We start from the raw sequence: 19,288 nt of genomic DNA, 5'->3' as shown, positions 1-19,288 counted from the left end.
TACATTTCTGAGAATGCATACGCTTTTGCATTTTGAGTGTTCTTTTATCTTCGATCTGGCTGGTGAACTTCAACTTTGCGATTTAGGTGGTGGTGCGCTTCACCATGCTTCGTTTTATGTTGTATGATGCATTCTTGCATCTACTCTTCCCGCTTCGATCGCGATCAAGTCTTCACTTTGAGCTTCAGGTTGACGCCTTAGCTCGTCGATTCTACAAACAACCAATTTCAACCTGGATTAATCATTTGAAAAATTAAATAAATTAATTTAACAAATATTAAAATCTTTTTTAGGCAATGTCAGGCTTTGGTTTGGTGAAGACGAAAGACGTTCGCACTTAAAACAATATAACTCCCTCTTTGCGAAATTAAAGTTTTAAGATTAAAATGCAACTTTGAGATTGTTTTTGAATGCCTAGCTTTTAGAAATTCGGCCAATTTGGATTAAATGAGCGATTTGCTTTTATTTCTCAAAACGCCTAACCTTTTGAAATAAGATTTCGGGCATTTAGTGTATTTTGCACGATTTTGCCTTTAGACATTCACTATATCAATATGTAGTCAAAAAAATTGTATTTTATTTTTTTAAGAGTTATGAATAAAATGTTTGGTTAATGTTAAGTTTAAGCTCATAATGTACTTGTCCCTCTTAAATTTTTCAGCCGTTAACTCATTCTCGGTACCCCATGGGTGATCGGAAATGGTTAGGTGGTGCCAAAACTCTTGTCCAATGTGGTTATTAATAGAACTAACTCAACCATGGTTTGAGAGCTCCCGTGTGCAAATATCCCCTAGTGTTTCAACTGACCACCATTGATGTAATTTCCTCTTATACCATTACAATTGCAGTGGTTGTTACTCATTTCAGCATTGTTTTATTTCTGGTGCAATAATGTGATGTCCCTAATTCGGGGAATCAGCTTTCTTCTGTTTGTTAGTATTAATAAATAAATAAAATCTTAATAAAGTTTACTATTAAATAATTTTATTAATAGGATGGCTGGTGAGGCCGACATGAGTTTAGGTGGTTTCCTTTGATCGGTTAACTTTAGCCGACTTGCTTGAGGAGAGCCAATATAGGTAGGTATGAGCCAGCATTTAATCATCATGGAATTTAGCTTGGAGATTCCTTGTTGGGATGCGATTAGACCGAGAGGAAAAACTCACTACTAGTCATACCAAAAAGAATGAAAACTCTTCTAGGTGTTTGTATTTTGCATAGAGTTGACTCAGCATGGTTAACAGGACCACACACCCAGCATTGTAACACAGAGGGGGCAGAAACACCAGTGCAGGTAGCTTCCAGAAGAAGTTCCAATCACAGGAAGGAGTTGAAGATGTCAACAGGAAAGAGCTGACAACACCATTCCTCTCAGGTCCAGAAGTGCGCCACTTTCAAGGCGCCTATCGCATACCTATCAAGCCAGTTTATCAAAGCCAGCCTGTGATCGGTGGCTACATCTGGATGAACTCTCATTTCTGATCTTAAATCTGTATACTGTGGGCTATTATAGCTGGTTAAAGATTTGTTATGTGATGCATTGACTTATTTTCTGAAATCAAGTATATTGAACTGCATTATAAATCAAAGGGCCTGTATTGATATATGTAAATCTAAGCGAGTTAATTCTAAGGGCATGTTTTGATGCCTTACAACTTACCCTAATCTCAAAGGGCTTGGTTTGATATATGTAAATCTAAGCGAGTTAATTCTAAGGGCCTGTTTTGATATATGTAAATTGTTCTTGTAGGGAAACCATGCAAACAGAAGAAAACAAAGACAACAAGAACCATATTACAATGTTCATATATTTGCTTCAGCTGTCATTACAACAATTTCTGCAGCAGTTCTATTCTACTCCTAATAGTCTAACTACTAAAATCTAACCTTCTACAAAAGACTCTAACCCTTTACAATGAGAGGAATCCTGCCTTTTATAGATTTTACAAATTGAACACGAGGCCAGGATTGACTACATCCAAGGGTCCTGATCTACCTTCTAGAACTTGGCAGCTTTAACCCATGCCTAGTTAATCCTCAGTTATGCCCCCAAACACTTTCTCAACTACCTACCACTATTTGACATTAATTCGGTCAATTTGGTAGGTTGGAGATAACTGATCTGTGTCCCCTCATTTTAAAATCATTAGACGAGGCCCACAGGTAGTTCTTTTACATTTAAACAGTTCAGTTTTTAAACTAGTTTTCTGGAATTAATTCCAGCTCTACATTTCTGAGAATGCATACACTTTTGCATTCTGAGTGTTCTTTTATCTTCGATCTGGCTGGTGGACTTCAACTTTGCGGTTTAGGTGATACATTGTAAATCAAACGGCTTGTTTTGGTATATGTAAATCTAAGCGAGTTAATTCTAAGGGCCTGTTTTGATATCTTCGACTTTGCGGTTTAGGTAATTCCTTCTTTGTAATTATCTACAATGGGATTACAGAAATTAACTCTGAATTGACATATATAATATTCTGAGCCATCTTGCGGATTCACAAAGTATTGTCTATGTTTGGAACATTTCAAATAGATGTCTAGCATTCATCTAATTTTATACTTAGGAAACCTACAAGAACAATATAAAATATTAGATTTTTAATTTGTGGGACTTGACCCTTGTAGGTTTTAATCAATGAGTAGTCATTACTGTAGTGGCAATATTTCCTAAATTATGTTTGCAGCGCTTACAAGGCAAGGGAACCCACTTAGCACATAAACACCATTAAGAATTTGTTAGTAGGGGAGGAATATTGAATAGTAAATACATTCAGTGCTTTAGACCTTTCACTATTTCACCCTCTGGCCTCTTTACCCATTGGCAAACCTTTTGGAGCATATAATACCTTACAACTTACCCTAATCTCATAAATCTTGCCAATATCGGATTAACCCAATTATAACTCACCTATGTATCTATTTTGAGAACAATAAAAAAAAATCACTTTATCTAAAATCAAAATTTTTGACAAATATGAGCAAGAACATACTTGGCGGTAACCAATTGCACGCGATGCCATTCTTGTGTTAAGAAGAATTCCCATATCCAACAGCCAAGAGGCTTCTGCCAAAAGTCCATTACTTCCTGCAAACCAAACATCAGTTTGCTACTTGCCTAAAATATAAAACTGCTTGAATGTAGTACTCCCATCTTTCACATTACATATGTATATCAGATACTTAGTAATCAAAATTGATACATTGTTTTTCACTCTTCATTGCATATTTTTATCTTTTGTGGCTTAATGCTCCATTGGGGTATCATTCTCTCACTTGAATATTTATACTTATATGGTTCAGAGGTTTTAGCCACTTTTTGTTTACCTGCTCTTGCTTTGTTTCTTTGCTTTAGGTTTCTTATTTCTGTGTTCAGTTACTTTCTTGGCCTAGGGTCCTCCTACCCTAGTTCTAATTTATTGCAACCAGTTGTACTTTCACGGTCCATTGATCTACTTTGATCATTTGCAGAAATTAATATAATATTTTCCTTTTTCCTTTTTCAAAAATCAATGGTTTCACTTTTGAGTCTCATTTGCCTACCCTGGTTATTTGTAGACATTAGCATAATTTTCTTCTTTCTTTATTTTAGAATGATTGATTTTTGGTAAATAGTAACTGTTTTTATTTCCCAACTACCTCTCCAACCTTCCTAGAAGTTTTTGTTGCTACCATCAATTGACAAAACACGTTTTAATAATTTACATTTTATAACTGACACTAAGAGAGTTTGACATCTAAATTGATCATTATTTTCCCATACTCCATTTTGAACTCCCAATTTTTAGCAACCTTCCCTTCTAATACCACACAAAATTATGAATTTCAAGAAACCAAATCATCACAATATTATTTAATTTTCAGCATCGACTTTGTGTGATAGGAACTTAGCCATAGAAGTTACCTATGAGCATCTCCTCACACCGCTGATCGATTTTTTTATAAAGCTCTGTTCTTTGAACAGAAAGGAAAAAACAGAGAAATTCATAGTCCAAATGTGTAAAGGAACTCTTTGCAGTTTCATCCTCTTGATAAATGTTGTTGAAAGAAGAAACTGTTGTAATTGAGGCTTCTTTTTCTTTAAAAATGTCATATGGTACAGGAAATGAACTTCGAGGAACTCTGGCAGCCTGTCACAAAAAGAAATAAACAGAATCTTATAAATATCAACACTCAATATAAAAAAATATAAATATTTGGAGTCCTACTGTACCACAAGTTTGTATGCTTGCAATCTGCTGGTGCAATGTTTTATGGACCATCAAATAAGTTCATTAAAATGTATATCTTAATCCAAAAAAGGGATAAAAAGGACTGTGGTAATTACCTCAATTATTTCAAGACCGCGTTGTATGCGATACCAATCGTTGCGCTCCACATTAATAGCAGTGGAATCACCTGCTTTCAGAAGGAGTTCCACAGCAGCATCCCAGTCACCATTTCCCTTAATCATTCTCAATTCATCTTTAATTTTAGAAGTGATTTCAGAAGATGCTGCTGGGATGGCTGGCATACCATACACATACCTTGCCAAGACAAATGGCAATAAATCATTAATTAGCTAGTTCATTCAACAACTTTCTTCAAATTTAACCTTCTAATATTTAATTAAAATATTTTTTTACATAATCAAAAATCAAATTTATGTAAATGTACAACTACACATTTTGTAACACAAAATTGGCAGGGACATATAGTCATTTGCGAATATCAACAAAGAATGAATAAAAAATATCTCAAGATAATTTACAATACCAGGATACCTACATTGTGGTATCAAAAAAGGAGCATATGGTCAACTTACCGAAAATTCACAGTTGAAATGTGTTTACACATTATTTAATAGTTAAGCTCTGCCGCTGGCTCATTATGCAATACACTGTTTGACTACCTCATGCTAAAGGTAAAACATCCTTCAAAATGATTGAAATAGAATTCCCTATTTCAATCACTTCAATAGAATTCTCTAATTGGTTTTTACAAGAAAACAAACATACATACAACTCTACACATTTTGTATTACAAATTTGCAGAGACGTATAGTCATTTGAAGTATCAGCAGCAAAGAATCAATAGTTATATTTCAAGATAATTTGAAGTACCAGGATACCCACATTGCTGTATCAGAAATGGAGCATATGATCAACTGACAAAAACTTTACAGTGGAAACATGTTTACACTTTATTTAATAGTTAAACTCTGTCTCTGGCTCATTATGAAATCCACTGGTCGACTACCTTATGCTACTAAAGGTAAAACATCGTTCAAAATGGTTCAAATAGAATTCTCAAATCATTTTTTATAGGAAAACAAAAATGCATACAACTCAACAAATTTTCTTATTCAAATTTGGCAAGAACATAGTCATTAAATATCAACAAAGAATGAAATATTTCAAGATAATTTAAAATACCAGGATAGCTACATTGCAGTATCAGAAATGGAGCATATGATCAACTGACAGAAAATTTACAGTGGAAACATGCTTACACAGCCGACGAAAAAACAACACACCCCGCGCAAGAGGAAGACACCACGCCGCACAGCCCGACCACCGCACAACACCAAACACCGCCACACAGCAAGGGATAAAGGAGGAGGAAGACGCAATGCACGGCCCGACCACGCACCGCACGGCCCGATCAACACGCACAGCAAGGGTTACGCACACCAACGCGCAGCAGCCGCAAAAGGAAAAAGAAAAAAAAGGTGACCGAGCCCGCACAATCCACATAGCCACGTAAGGGCAAAACGACCGCCACAGGTAGACCAAGCAGCCACACATTGGAGGTGCCAGTGCCGTTGTTGACCGGAGGTGTGTCCGTACGGTAAGAAGGGTGTCGACCGCACGGGGAGGTGCCAGTGTTGTTGTTGACCGTACAGGGAGGTTGTATGGCCGGGGTACCATCGAGGACATTACAGTGTCTTAAAAAAAAAAAAGACGAATTGAAAAATGATTCGATGACATCTAGAGCCCTGAAAATATTGGAGTGTAGAAGAAAGGTTTTGACATCATAAAATATCACAGAAATGATGCACGCCATGGACTTTCGTGGGGTTCTGAAGGTTGTAAATTGGTGTTGGTGGCGGGGTTGAGGGGCTGGGGCGCTGCCCCAGGACCCCGCAAGGGGCGCTGCCCCTCGACCCCGCGGGGGCGCTGCCCCAGACCCCACTGGGGCCGTTGCCCCCAGACCCCCAGTTTATTTTGAGCTATAGAAGACCACGGGAAGTGTTGTGGTTGTCCGTATTGTGAGAAAGAAGTCTGCAGCTAAGCATTGGCAGGGAAGCCATAAGCCGTAGAGGGAGACGGATTTGGAGGTTGGGAACAAACAGAGTTTGAGGGAAGGCATTGCAAGTCCGCGCAGTTGTATGACACCAGGGAGTTATTCAGTTCAGTTTTTAGCCTTTGGGGAGTGTGATGGAGGATTTGAAGTGTCTCCTAGCATTTGTGCCAGCGGATTGTGGCCACCTCCAGGCATGACTGGTTTGAGGAACTCGGAGTATGTCTCGGCTGGATGTGAGGTTGCCTTGGTGGATGCACAGAGGGCTCGGGAGGAGCTGACCACCAGATTGGAGGCAATAGTCGTGTGAGACTTAGTTCAGCGCACCCAGGAGTTGGATGCCGAGAGAGGAGCACGGGTGGCTATCGAGGACAAATTGGCTAGGGAGACAATATCATTTGAGTAGCAGTTGGTGGAAGCTGAGACTGGAAAACGTGTTTTGCAGACAAGTTTGGGTTAGGCACAGGAGGACTGTGATGGCAAAGGAAGCAATATTGGTGAAATCCGCACTTGAGCATCGGATGGTAGCAGAAAAGGGTTTTCAGGCGAGGACGCAGCAAGTGTATAAGATCCGGGCCTGACTGACGTTAGTAGTTCCTGCCGTTCATCTCTATTTTGTATTAAGTCATCAGAGTCGACTTCTTTTCTTGGGGGGGATGATGTTGCCGAGAATAATCATTATGTTATGTTGTTATATTATGTTTATGTTGTCGTCGGTAATAATGAGTTACGGCGGTCAGTTGGTTAGCCAACGGGTAGGTAGTTGGAGTCGCGACGGTTGTGTCGCACCCCTTCGGGTATTATATATTGTGTACCTTTTCTACGAAAGGATCATGTTAGTTGTGTCAGATGTAATGTTATAAGCACTTATTGTACATGGACTGTGGAATTAATACAGAGGCTGGTTATTTAATATATTTCCATTATGTTCTGTGCATTTATGTTCTGCATTTAACCGTTTACCCGAGAGGGCAAACAAAGGAATCACCAATAGATTTATCCAATCTTGCAATAATTGTTTTTTGATAATTATAGTTGATGCAAATAAACCTCATTGGAGGTATTGTCACCATCAAGTTAATCTTGCATTGCCAATTTCACCAGTTTGATCAATAAAAAGCACATTTCCAGGCTAGCATGGGGACTCCTAGTATGCTATTTACTATTCTGGTTGCAATAAATTATTCGAATTGGTATTAGTGTTGCTGTTATGAAGATCAAAATTTTGAAACAATTTATCAGTCTATTATTAATTTATTTCAAGATATTTTGCATTCAAAATCATTTGTTCATTGGCAAAGAAGCAAGCAAAAAACCCCTAAATACCTTCTGAGAATCAAACTCATCAAAAACTGTCTAAACACTCATAAAATCCTTCAATCAGCAAATTGATAAATTCAGAAAAATCAGAGCAGTGTGGGTTGGGGATCTTTCAAATTACCTAAACCTAAATAACTAATGAGCGTTCATCTATAAAAGAAGAAAATATGTAAGGAAATTCTGCATTCAAAGATGTTAAACACCAAATTATTATATGCTTGAGAATGATAGTCTGCACTCTCTTAACATGTGAATAGTCAAGAGGCCCTAAATTGGGACCCTAACTGTTCCAACCCAAATAGCATGATGGGTTAAATATTTGTGTTAAAGAGATACATCTAAGAAGTGATAACACCATAACAAGAACCATGGCTACTTTAAAATAGAAGAAATTCCCCTTACATAGATGCAATATTAGGAGTACATTGCTGTGAATTGTGATCTTCAGTAGCTCACTTCATAGAAGACTGTGATTTGACATGTATATTTGAAAGTACTGAAGGCTCTAACCTTAGTTTTCTTAAGATTAATTGAGAAACGGTGAGCTTACAAAGGGAAGCAAGAGCAATCAAATCATGCAATCAATCCCTCAAAAGAGTAAACTAGAAAGGTCACATCATAGGTAAAAAGCAACACAATAACCAAGATGTGATGTTAGGTACAACCATCTTCAATACTAGTGTTCTCAATAAGCAAGAGCTCAAGTTCATGGTTGCTTTTTCCAAATATAATCAGCTAAAGAGAGCATTTTTGCTTGACTCCAATTGCACGTCTAAAAAACTAAGATATTTTATGGGCAGTCTGTAGTACAGTAAATGTCTCATATAGCTTAACAATGGTAGTATTAAGGATCTTTGGAATGCTAAATGCATTTAGGCTTTTGAAAAAAAACATAGGCACAGTTTTCAAGGTCTGTTCAAAATCCACATAAATGACATTAGAAGGATTTTAACAAGCCTTCTTTGTTAACAAATCTCCTCAATAGCAAATTAATTACATCAACATCAATGAATAACCAAAATTTTAAAAACAACTTGTTCAAACTTCAAACCACTTACAATGTTGTATGAGGCCTATAAAAGGTATTAACCTACCAAGAATGATAGTCATGACCCATACAGTGAGAAGACAGCTGTAACATCCCATATTGTTAATTAATTAATGTTTAGAAGAAAACGTGTATGTAGCGTACTCATGACATATTGTGTACAACATACAGACATGACATAAGCTAAGTGCAGCAATATTGTTATGACATTATGGAGCAACACACAGTCAAAGATGTAGAAATTTTACAGTGCTCATAGTAAAATAATATGGTAAATTTAGGATACAGATGTAGCAGACAAATAGAATTGTTCAATGATGAGTACAAAATGTTGAGAATTGTTAGCAAGGAAAATTGATATATTTGTAATATACTCATTTAATATTAATCCTAGGTCATTTTTAATTTAAACTACTTGTTGTTTGACTTAAGACAACACTTTGTGAATAAAGTCATGCAGATTAGGAGAGGTGCTTAAATGGTAGTTATAGCTGTAACCCTTGTTTGATTTAAAGTGTTTGCTATGCTTCTACTGACTAGTCAAACCTTTGGAATGTAGTTATAAGGTGTGCTACGAGCTCTAATTCTTCATAATTTTGCGTAACATTTAGAGGATTTAGGACCTTAGTTGTTATCAACAAATAAGAAAAATAATAGACTTAGGAAGTTGTCACATTTTGCAAGAGGTTTCAATGTTAGACATCACAACTTGTTATATTGATGTGAGGGAGTTTGACTAGTTTTAAAGAAGAGTAGAAGACTAATTCCTTGAGAAATGGCAACTATAGTTCACTATTATGTGTGGCTGTGCATATCATGAGGCCTGGTCAGTTTTGGCAAAGATATTGAGTCATCATTTATATGTCAATTCATCCAAGGAATTTTTAATTTTCCTTAAGTTGCAAATCAAAGTTCATTCAATCTTGAATCACAAACCAATAACAAGATTTATTTTGAGGTCTTGTATCTGTTCTCTAAATGGATCTAATTCATCACTAAGTTCAGTTGTTTGAGTTCAGTGAACAGTTAGAGTAGATCGACACAGCTTTGGCCTCCTGCATGTGATTGTCTTTCAGGACCAATAACAGTACTTTGGTGATGCAGAAGCAATCGGGTCCACAAGCAATCTTATATCAACCAAACTCAAAATAAAGGTGGCTGAGCGAATTTGGGCTGTGTGGAGGCTTTGGCCATGCTTGAAGGATTTTTGAGGTGAAATAATGTCCCAACTCACTTCAGTAGCAAAGAAAACACAGTTATATCTTCTGGAACATTTGAAGCGCAATGTTATGACAAGTTGATTCATGCGTATGACTTTGTCAACATCTACCTGAGTCACTTCATCAGCATATGCCTATGTTGTGCAGTTCATCAACTTCTGTCTTAAACACTACATCAACATCTACCTATGTGACTTCATCAGCAATCGGAACAACTTAACAACTTATGGATCAACTTCGGCAGCGTTTGTATCCTTGTAAGCATATGAAATGACTTTATCAACTAGGTGTGTGGAATTAAGTCAAAGGCTTCACTGGACCAATCACAATTGCCTTCAATAATATTATTGATGACGGCGTGTAAGAACAGGAAATCTAACAGTGTTAGTTGGCAGCGAAGATAATTCTTTTCGTGACTATTTGATGTTGATGTGGCAGTGACAATTAGCAGCTATTTATTTTCCTGGATGGTGGCTTTTTCTCTTCTTTCTAGATGATGCATTTGTTTCCTCGCACAGTAATGTGTGATTTCTCTTTATGGTTGTCCATTATCCCTTTGGGCATTGATTCATCCTTGCAAAACTGTTGAGCTTCTCTAGATGGCGTTTGAGCATATTTGTTTGGCCAAACTTCTTCTTGGCTAGCAGCTATTTTTTTGTTGGACTATGAAATCATTTTTTGTTGTCTAGGCATCATTTTGAAGATTTGTCTGATTCCATTGAGGTGGCAAATTATTATGCCTTGCTTGCAGCCAATTTATTTGGCTTGTGATGTTCCATTTTCTTCTCTAGGTGACTGGTTCTAATTTTTCTCATCCTGGTTGGTTGTTTCCTGATCATTTGGGATTCATTCTTGTTGTGCAGGTTGCATGTAGTCATTTAGGAGTCACAATAATTATTTCTTCTTGGTTTGGTGAAGGTCCTTATTGCAGCTCCAAAGAAAACAACAGCTTCAACTTTTCTTCAGCTAAGCAGCAAATAATGAGAGAAAACAAAGCGAAATTATTCACTCATAGAGAAGAAGAGCAATGGGAAAGAGAGACCATGTCAAGGAAGGATCTAGATCCCATGGAAGACAGTCTACTGTGTAGTCATAGGAGCAACCTGCAAGCAAATGTCTCTGGGAAAATCTGGGAGGACTATACGGCTAGATCATGTCTATATGTAAGACATGTGCATCACTGAAGTTGTGGATTGCTTTACTGTTGTCAGCCATAGTTGCCAAGGCGTGTGAGATTGTCTGTAGGTAGTGAGTTGGGCTTCCTTTGTCCTATTCTAGCCTATAAGAGCAGAGATTGTTTTTAAATTAATGATATAGTAATATTTTGACTTCCACATGGTGTTTGTGATTGTCAGAAAATTTGTTGGTTGCTAGGTAGGGTAGTCCTTCATTGGACCCGCTTGCCTAGACTGTACCATTCAGGGGCACCCATAGATTAACAGTTTTACATATTCATGTTCCTCTTGAAAAGGTTATGCAAATTTTAAAAATGGTACCTCATTTTGAAACCATGTGCAGAAGTTATGGCTTCATAAAAATGGAGGACTAAATGGTCACTGAGTGGTGGTTTTGTAACTGTCAAGTAGCAATTTCAAAATTGTTGAGGTGATTACAAAACCACCAATCTACTGAGAAGGGCCAGTTTGGTCATGATGACAAGAATGAGAAGATTAAAGATGAAGACAGTGGTTGGTAGGCTACAAGGAGAGAATGTTGAAAAGTTGTAATCAAGGGTGTTTTTATATTTTGCATCAGGCCTAGTATTTTTGTAAAACTACAAGCTTGAGCTTCAACTCCACTTGTAAGTATACTTTTGCAAAATGAAGGAGAATTTGTAAACGTATGGTCATCATTGTTGTGAATACTTCCATGGGCTTTAGATCTATTTTCATGAATGTAATGTGTTGCTCTAGTTGCATTTGCTAACTTGAGTGCTGTGTTTGATTAGTTGATTAGCATAGAAATTGTAAACCTTTATTAATATTTCACAAAATATCTTTCCATCACAGTGTAGATAATGTGTTTGTTTATTTATGGATTATTCAAATATGTTTAACCTTTGATGTTACAATATCATGGTGTTGTGTTTGGCATGCATAAAACCAGCATGTATGTGAATGCAAAACTTAGTCCTTGCTATCTTCATTCTCATTATGTTGTACCTCTTTTGGATTGCATATGTATTTGTTCTCTTGGTTTTGAGATTCAACTCTAGCACTCTACATTGATAAAGCCACCAATATGTAAGACTTCAACCTTACATCACACAAACATATATGAACAAAACATGAGATTTCTTACAACAGATTTAGAAATAGTTGTCCCCTGAACATTGCAAATGTATCACACTCCACAAAGGCATATCATAAGTTAGTTTGAAATAGAAAATTCTTTCAAATAATTTTGCAATGTTATTTGTCTTGCAAGAGTACATGATGTAAGCCATTAGTACAAGAATAACAAGAGGAAATAACTTAGATATCCTAACTTTGATGCAAAGATGGCATTTTTTCTTAAATGAGGTTGTCAAACAAAGCTGCATTGAGGCTTAGTGACAAACATAGGAGTCTCATCGTGCATCATGGCATAGTTCGTTTCCAAGAGGCAATGGCTTATTGCAATCCCTCTTTGTCCATTTTGCATTCAACCTATAGGAACAACCCCCTTGGCCTAGCAGAGCCTAAAGTGAAATGATAATTTGATATTCAATACTAACAAAGCAGACAAAGGCTCCTTAAATAGAGAATACAAGAAGATCAAGAATAGAAACGCAAAAGAAACATTCTAAAAAGAAAATTACCTAAATGACTAAATTGAATGACCATTAAATACAATAATAATAAATACTTTAATACCCTCCCTGAATGGTCAGTGTACTACTTGTTGGTGAGCGTTTTATCATTCATCGAACATTAGAATAAAACGTCAAGGACACTCTACCCTCTCTTGAACAAAATCACTACGTGTGCCAAGATTGCAAGAAAGACCACACAACGACTCCAAGGTTTATATGTGCGAACGGGCGACTTTATGTTGGATAGCTTCCTTGTTTATGTATGCTGAAATACAAGGGGGACTTACGCTCAACTAATATCATTCACAAGTTAGGACTTACGCTCAACTAAATTTGACAGTAAATGCTCTCTTTCTCTTTTTTTTTTTGGATTTTCAGTTTGGGACTTCAAAAAAGGATAAAAAGGAAGGCTTTAGAAGTTCTATACTACTCATAAGAATTCAAGAGACGGTAAAGATTAGGTGAAACCAATAACAATACTCTACTTCGCCACTCTAAGGACAACTACAGAAAGTAAGTACAATCTTCTAGGGTTGTGCTAAAGATTTTTATATTATGAATAATACCATCCAATGAACAATATTTATCCAAAATAAGAGTTAAAGCATCCACAATAATATGCTTAAGCTAACTTTACACATTGAACGAAAATCATTCATTCAAAGAATGTATGAGCAATTATTTCACCAATCTATACTATCAAATCCATCATTCTTTTGACAACTTTGAAAAGCAAATTTACTCTAAGAAAATCTATTCTAGATTTAAGAAAATATGCAACCATGCAAGCACATGATAATAATAAGGTTTCAAAGCAAACTGCAAGTGAACTTATATTACCAAAGTAGCTCTTAGCAACAATTTCATAAATCTCTCCACACAATGAAATGAGAGAATATAAGTTTATATAGAGTTCCGAAAAACAAATGAAAGACAGAGATCAATCTAAGATCAACGGCTAAGATTGAAACATAACAACCCTATTTGGGGTTTCCCAAAATAACATCAAGAACAAATGCATGAAGGACAAGTGTTGCCGGGAATAATCATTATGTTATGTTGTCATATTATGTTTATGTTGTCATCGGTAATAATGAGTTACGGCGGTCAATTAGTTAGTCGTCCTGAAGGGCAGTTGGACACAACGGTTGGTCGCACCCCTTCAAGTATTATATATTGCATACCATTCCTTCTTAGTATCATAATAATAGTTATATCAGATGTAATGTTATAAGCACTTGATGTACATGGACTGTTGAATTAATATAGAAACTGGCTCTTTAATAAAAAATAAAAATAAAAAATAAAAAATAAAAAGAAAAAAAAGAGAAGAAAGCCACGGTGGAACCACCATACGGTAGCACCATCGTGCAGTGGCAACACCAACGATGGCAACACCGACGGTGGGACCACCGGCGGTGGAACCACCGTGCGGTGGCAACACCGACGGTGGGACCACCGGCAGTGGCACCACCGGCAGTGGAACCACCGTGCGGTGGCGACATCGACGGTAGCACCATCGACGGTAGCACCATCGTACGGTAGCACCACCGTGCGGTGGGACCACCGTGCAATGGCAACACCAACAGTGGGACCACCGCTGCCACAAGGAATAAAGGCGCGGAGCGCGGAGACATAAAACGCAGCACCGCACAAACAAACACAGCCGTACGGTGGAGGGGTGTTGACCGCATGGGAAGGTGGCCGTACGACTGGAGGTGCAAGTGTTGTTGTTGACCGTACGGGGAGGTTGTATGGCCGAGGTGCCATCGGGGACATTATAGGAAAAAAAAAAGCAACGACTTGATTTAAAATCATTCGATGGAGTCTGGAGCCAGGACACTGCAAATTTAGAGTGGAGAAGAAGGGTTTTTGCATCTTAAAATATCACAAAAATGATGTGCGCCATGGACTTTCGTGTGGTTCTGAGGGTTGTAAATTTGTGTTGGCGGCGGGGGCGCTGCCCCTCGACCCCGCTAGGAGCTTTGCCCCCAGACCCCCAGTTTATATTTGAGCTACAATACACGGTAAGTGTTGTGGTTGTCTGTACTGTGAGAAGGAAGCCTGAAGCTAAGCATTGGTGAGGGAAGGCATTTGTAGGTCCGCGCATTTGTATGACACCAAGGAGTTATTCAGTTCAGTCTTTAGCCTTTGGGGAGTGTGATGGAGGATTTGAGGTGTCTCCTAGCCTTTGTGCCAGAGGGTTGTGGCCACCTCCAGGTAGGAATGGTACGCTTGAGGAACTTGGAGTATGTCTCGGTGGACGTGAGGTTGCTTTGGTGGATGCACAGAGGGCTCGGGAGGAGCTGACCACCAAGTTGGAGGCAGTAGTAGCGTGAGACTTAGCTCAGGGTACCTAGGAGTTGGATGTCGCGAGGGCAGCGCCGGTGGCTATCGCGGACAAATGGGCTAGGGAGAGTATCATTTGAGTAGCAATTGGTGGAGGCTGAGACCGAAAAGCGTGTTTTGCAGACAAGTTTGGTTTAGGCACAGGAGGACTGTGATGTCAAAGGAAGCACTAATGGTGAAATCCGCACTTGAGCATCGGATGGTAGCAGAAAAGGGTTTTCAGGCGAGGACACAGCAGGTGTATGAGTTCCATGCTCGACTAGCATTCGCAGTTCCTGCAGTTGTCTACCTTGGTTTTGTTTAATGTCATCTCTATTTTGTATTAAGTCGTCCGGAGTCGACTTCTTTTCTTGGGGGGGATGATGTTGCCGGGAATAATTGATGTTGCCGGGAATAATCATTATGTTATGTTGTCATATTATGTTTATGTTGTTGTCGGTAATAATGAGTTACGGTGGTCAGTTAGTTAGTCGTCTCGAAGGACAGTTAGACACGACGGTTGGTCGCACCCCTTTGGGTATTATATATTGCATACCATTCCTTAGTATCATAATAATAGTTGTATCAGATGTAATGTTATAAGCACTTGATGTACATGGACTGTTGAATTAATAAGAGACTAGTTATTTAATATATCTCCATTATGCTCTATGTATTGACTTTCTGTGTTTAATCGTTTGCCCATATGTGGCAAACAACAAGTGGCACGAGGAGATATCTCCTAGGAAGGTACATCCTTAAACTCTTGAGTGGCAGTATGTTCAATGAACCTGAACACGATCGGGCTGACCTCCATCGTGACATGTGGTAGCATATTGACCTTGAATTCCAATCCGTCCAAGTGATCTGCACACGTGGCAAAAGCAATCTTCCATTCCAACTCTTGTTTCTGGAAGGCATCCCGGATGGACAAGAAATTCGATGCCTTAGTCAAATTCTGCCTCAAGATTGGTCCAGTGATGGTGAAAAAAATCTCTTGAGTTCTGAGCTTCAGACTTTCCAACTGCATATCATTTTCTCGGATGGTCTCATTCTCAAGTAAATCAGCAATTACAAGGAAAATCTTTTTTGAATTTCTCTAATTTGCTCCTCAGCCTTAATACTATCAACCTTCAAGTTTTCTAGGACTTCACTTCGTGCAACCAATGCCCAGTGCCATGTGTTGAAAACATATGCAGCCCTTGCTTCAATTACCTTTCCATCAATCAATTCTTACTTAGGAATTTCTTTCAACACTCTAAGGCAATGCATAATTTTGTCTCGAACATCATGAAGGTCGTTCCATGCTTGTGCCATGTTTGCAACCTGGAGAGCAAAAAGGAAGCCTATCCATATGCTACCAACATTAATCTTTCCACAAATGTGGTTGTTTCTTCACTTTTGCTCGCCATCGAATCCTTGGCCTCTCAAGCTATCACTTTTTCTTCCTCAAAATCTTTGATTGCTTTCTGTGAAGAATTCAAAAGTGGAGGAGCCACCATATTGCCTTGATTAAGAGGCTTGGTCAAGTGTTGAATATATTCCTTTAGGCGCTCAATTTATTTCTTGTATTCTCTTTTCTTTCCTATCTCCTTTTCCAATCTCGCCTTCATGGAAGTGACGGAATTGTCCAAGTCTTCAACCTCTTGACCCTTTGTAGTTGGTCTCAAGTCGATAGTGGTGATTTCATACTCCTGAGGAGTAATATCCTCCTTCGCCTTGTCCACTTTTGGCACAGCTATCTGAACTGTACGACAGCCTGTTTCATCCCTTTGAATTGTGGAAAACCTCTCGGTTGGCTTCTTTGAAGCCCAACAACCTTCCCTAATCGGTCGTATCATCTTCTTCCTGGACTTCCATACGTACTTTTATTTTCAATCTTTCTTTCAACCAATCAAGAAGCGTAGGTTGTTCAATGCCTTCCTATTCTTGATTACCTTCTTCACATGGAATATCCTGACCTCCTCGAAGAGCAAAAAACATTCCCTCTTGAAATTCCTCGCCTAGAATATCCATTTCATTTTTTGACTCAAGTATCTTCATGCTTGTAGGAGATGGGGGTTCTTCGTCTTCCGGTTGGATTGACTCCATCTTTCCCTCATGGATTGGAGAAGGAATCTTGATTTCAGCCAATGATTTATCCTCAATAATTAATACATCGTTCACATTCCTGGATGTGGCAGAATGGGATGGCTTTGATCTCTGCTTCTTCTGAGCAAGTTTGTTGTTCACAACTTTCTTCCTCTTTGACCTTGAAGAGCTCTCAACTACCTCCTTCCTTTTCTTGGAATTAGTGCTTTCAATTGGCTTGGCACTTTGGGACGCTCTTGCATTTGAAGAAAATGATTCCATTTCACCCATCAAGTTATACGTGAGGGTCAAATTTCTTCGCCTTAGCACTTGGACTTGTTGATCAACCCACCATTCTAAATACTTGATAACTGGCCGCATTAAGGTGTTTAAATCTGCGAGCTCTAGTTCTGACCATTTCACAGGAGGAAGAGACCAATTCTCATCAAAGCGTGGCTGAGTGTACTCTCCATCATCCTCTAACTGATCAAGCACATGAAAAAGCTCAATTGTTCTGATCAAGCTTAATGGCAATCTAGACCACAGTCCTTTTGTGATGTCAAACTCGTCTGCAGCATTTGCCCAAAAATTTAGACCACAGGCATAGGGTTGATCTGGAAGATTTTTGGGCAAATGTTGTGGACGAGTTTGACATCAAGAAAAGACTATGGTCTAGATTGCCAGTAAGCTTGATCAGAACAACCGAGCTTAGAGTAAATTTGATTAGAGTAAATTTGAATTTCAAAGTTGTTAGAGGAATGAAGGATTTGATAGTATAGATTGGTGAAACAATTGCTCATACTTTCTTTGAATGTGTAAAGTTAGCCTGAGCTTATTATTGTGGCTGCCTTAACTCTTACTTTGGATAAATATTGTTCGTTGGATTGTATTATTCATATTATAGAAATTATTAGCACAACCCTAGAAGATTGCACTTACTTTGTGTAGTTGTCCTTAGAGTGGCGAAGCAAAGTATTGTTATTGGCTTCACCTAATCTTTACCATCTCTTGAATTCTTAGTAGTATAGAACTTCTAAAGCCTTCCTTTTTATCCTCATTTTGAAGTCCTGTTGACGTGTATTTTGTACACAATCATACACAGAATAAAATACCGACAGGCATCTTATCCTCTCTTGAGAAAATAGTCTCTAACTGCTGAAGATCTGCAAAAAGGATCAGTTAGACGGACTCCAAGGTTCTTTTAGTGGGGTCTCCACGTGTGGACAAGCTTTTTAGTGGTATGATGTGATTTGCTGTTTCCTCCAAGGCGTCTTACGGATTCCAAAGGCTCGAAGATTTTACTAATTTAAAAGGAACTTTCAAAAAAATGGCAAAAGGACAGGGTTTAAGGAAGTCTAATCTAGCCTAACCCTATGAACGACTTAGCATGAATGAGATTTGGCAAGACTCAACCAACTTCAATTTTGCCATAAGATAACAACTCAATTGAAATTAGTGCGATCTTCTAAGGTAATAATGATGTTCAATGCATCAAAGACCAAGGACACTACTACGAAGGTACATATCCTAGATACGAAAATGCTTGAAGGTTAAGGACTCAAAATGTTTTCCAGTCGACCACGCAAGGCGTTCCTACAATCAGCAACAAGCTAGTGGTTTGGATTGCGAATCCTACCAAATATCAAACCTCACACTTAGTCTTTCAAATTAACAAACTACTTTGATTGGGCGTGATTCAAGTACATCCAACAACCATGAAGATAACTTAAGAAATTTGCAACAAAACACCATAACTTCAATATTTTATTGATTTCCAAGTCATCATATACAACAATTGCTTGAATTTCTCTCTTCAAGACTCAATCTTGCTACAAAATAAAAATTGCTTCTAACTCTAATCTCTCTATTACATCAACTATTATCTCTTACACTTATTCACTATTACCAAATGAAATGAAAAATGGGGGTATAAATAGCATCCCCAGTTACAATGAAAGGTCCAGATTGAAAATAAATCAATGGACAAGATCATGACACCTAAACCCTAATTAGGGTTTGTTACAAATGACCTCCTTTTTACTGAACAACATTAAATACATAGCCAAATATTAAATTTGGCACAAAAATCTAGGAGGTATCAACCAATGAGAAATAAGATGTCATGTCATCTGTAACAACCTTTCATCTAGAATCTTATTCCCTTTCCAATTCTCTTTCTTAGCATATGCAATGAATTTTGTCACGATTCCTTCGATTTCTGTGCTT

At 38.1% G+C, this 19,288-nt stretch overlaps 1 protein-coding gene across 1 annotated transcript in view; it reads right to left on the bottom strand.

Moving 5' to 3' along the window:
• LOC131028946 (tRNA dimethylallyltransferase 9) overlaps positions 1 to 19,288 on the bottom strand; it is a 187,470-nt gene that overhangs the window by 101,188 nt on the left and 66,994 nt on the right. Inside the window, exons 5-7 of the mRNA XM_057959329.2 lie at positions 4,328 to 4,526; positions 3,905 to 4,130; positions 2,994 to 3,088 (exon numbers count right to left, since the gene is read on the bottom strand). Of these exons, the coding sequence (XP_057815312.1) occupies positions 2,994 to 3,088; positions 3,905 to 4,130; positions 4,328 to 4,526 (520 nt within the window). The remainder of the gene's footprint in view (positions 1 to 2,993; positions 3,089 to 3,904; positions 4,131 to 4,327; positions 4,527 to 19,288) is intronic.

Source organism: Cryptomeria japonica, chromosome 7 (assembly GCF_030272615.1).
Source record: "Cryptomeria japonica chromosome 7, Sugi_1.0, whole genome shotgun sequence".
NCBI classification, from domain to species: Eukaryota; Viridiplantae; Streptophyta; class Pinopsida; order Cupressales; family Cupressaceae; genus Cryptomeria; species Cryptomeria japonica.
Note: the sequence above shows the minus strand (reverse complement) of the source record. Positions and strands in the feature narration are given on the sequence as shown.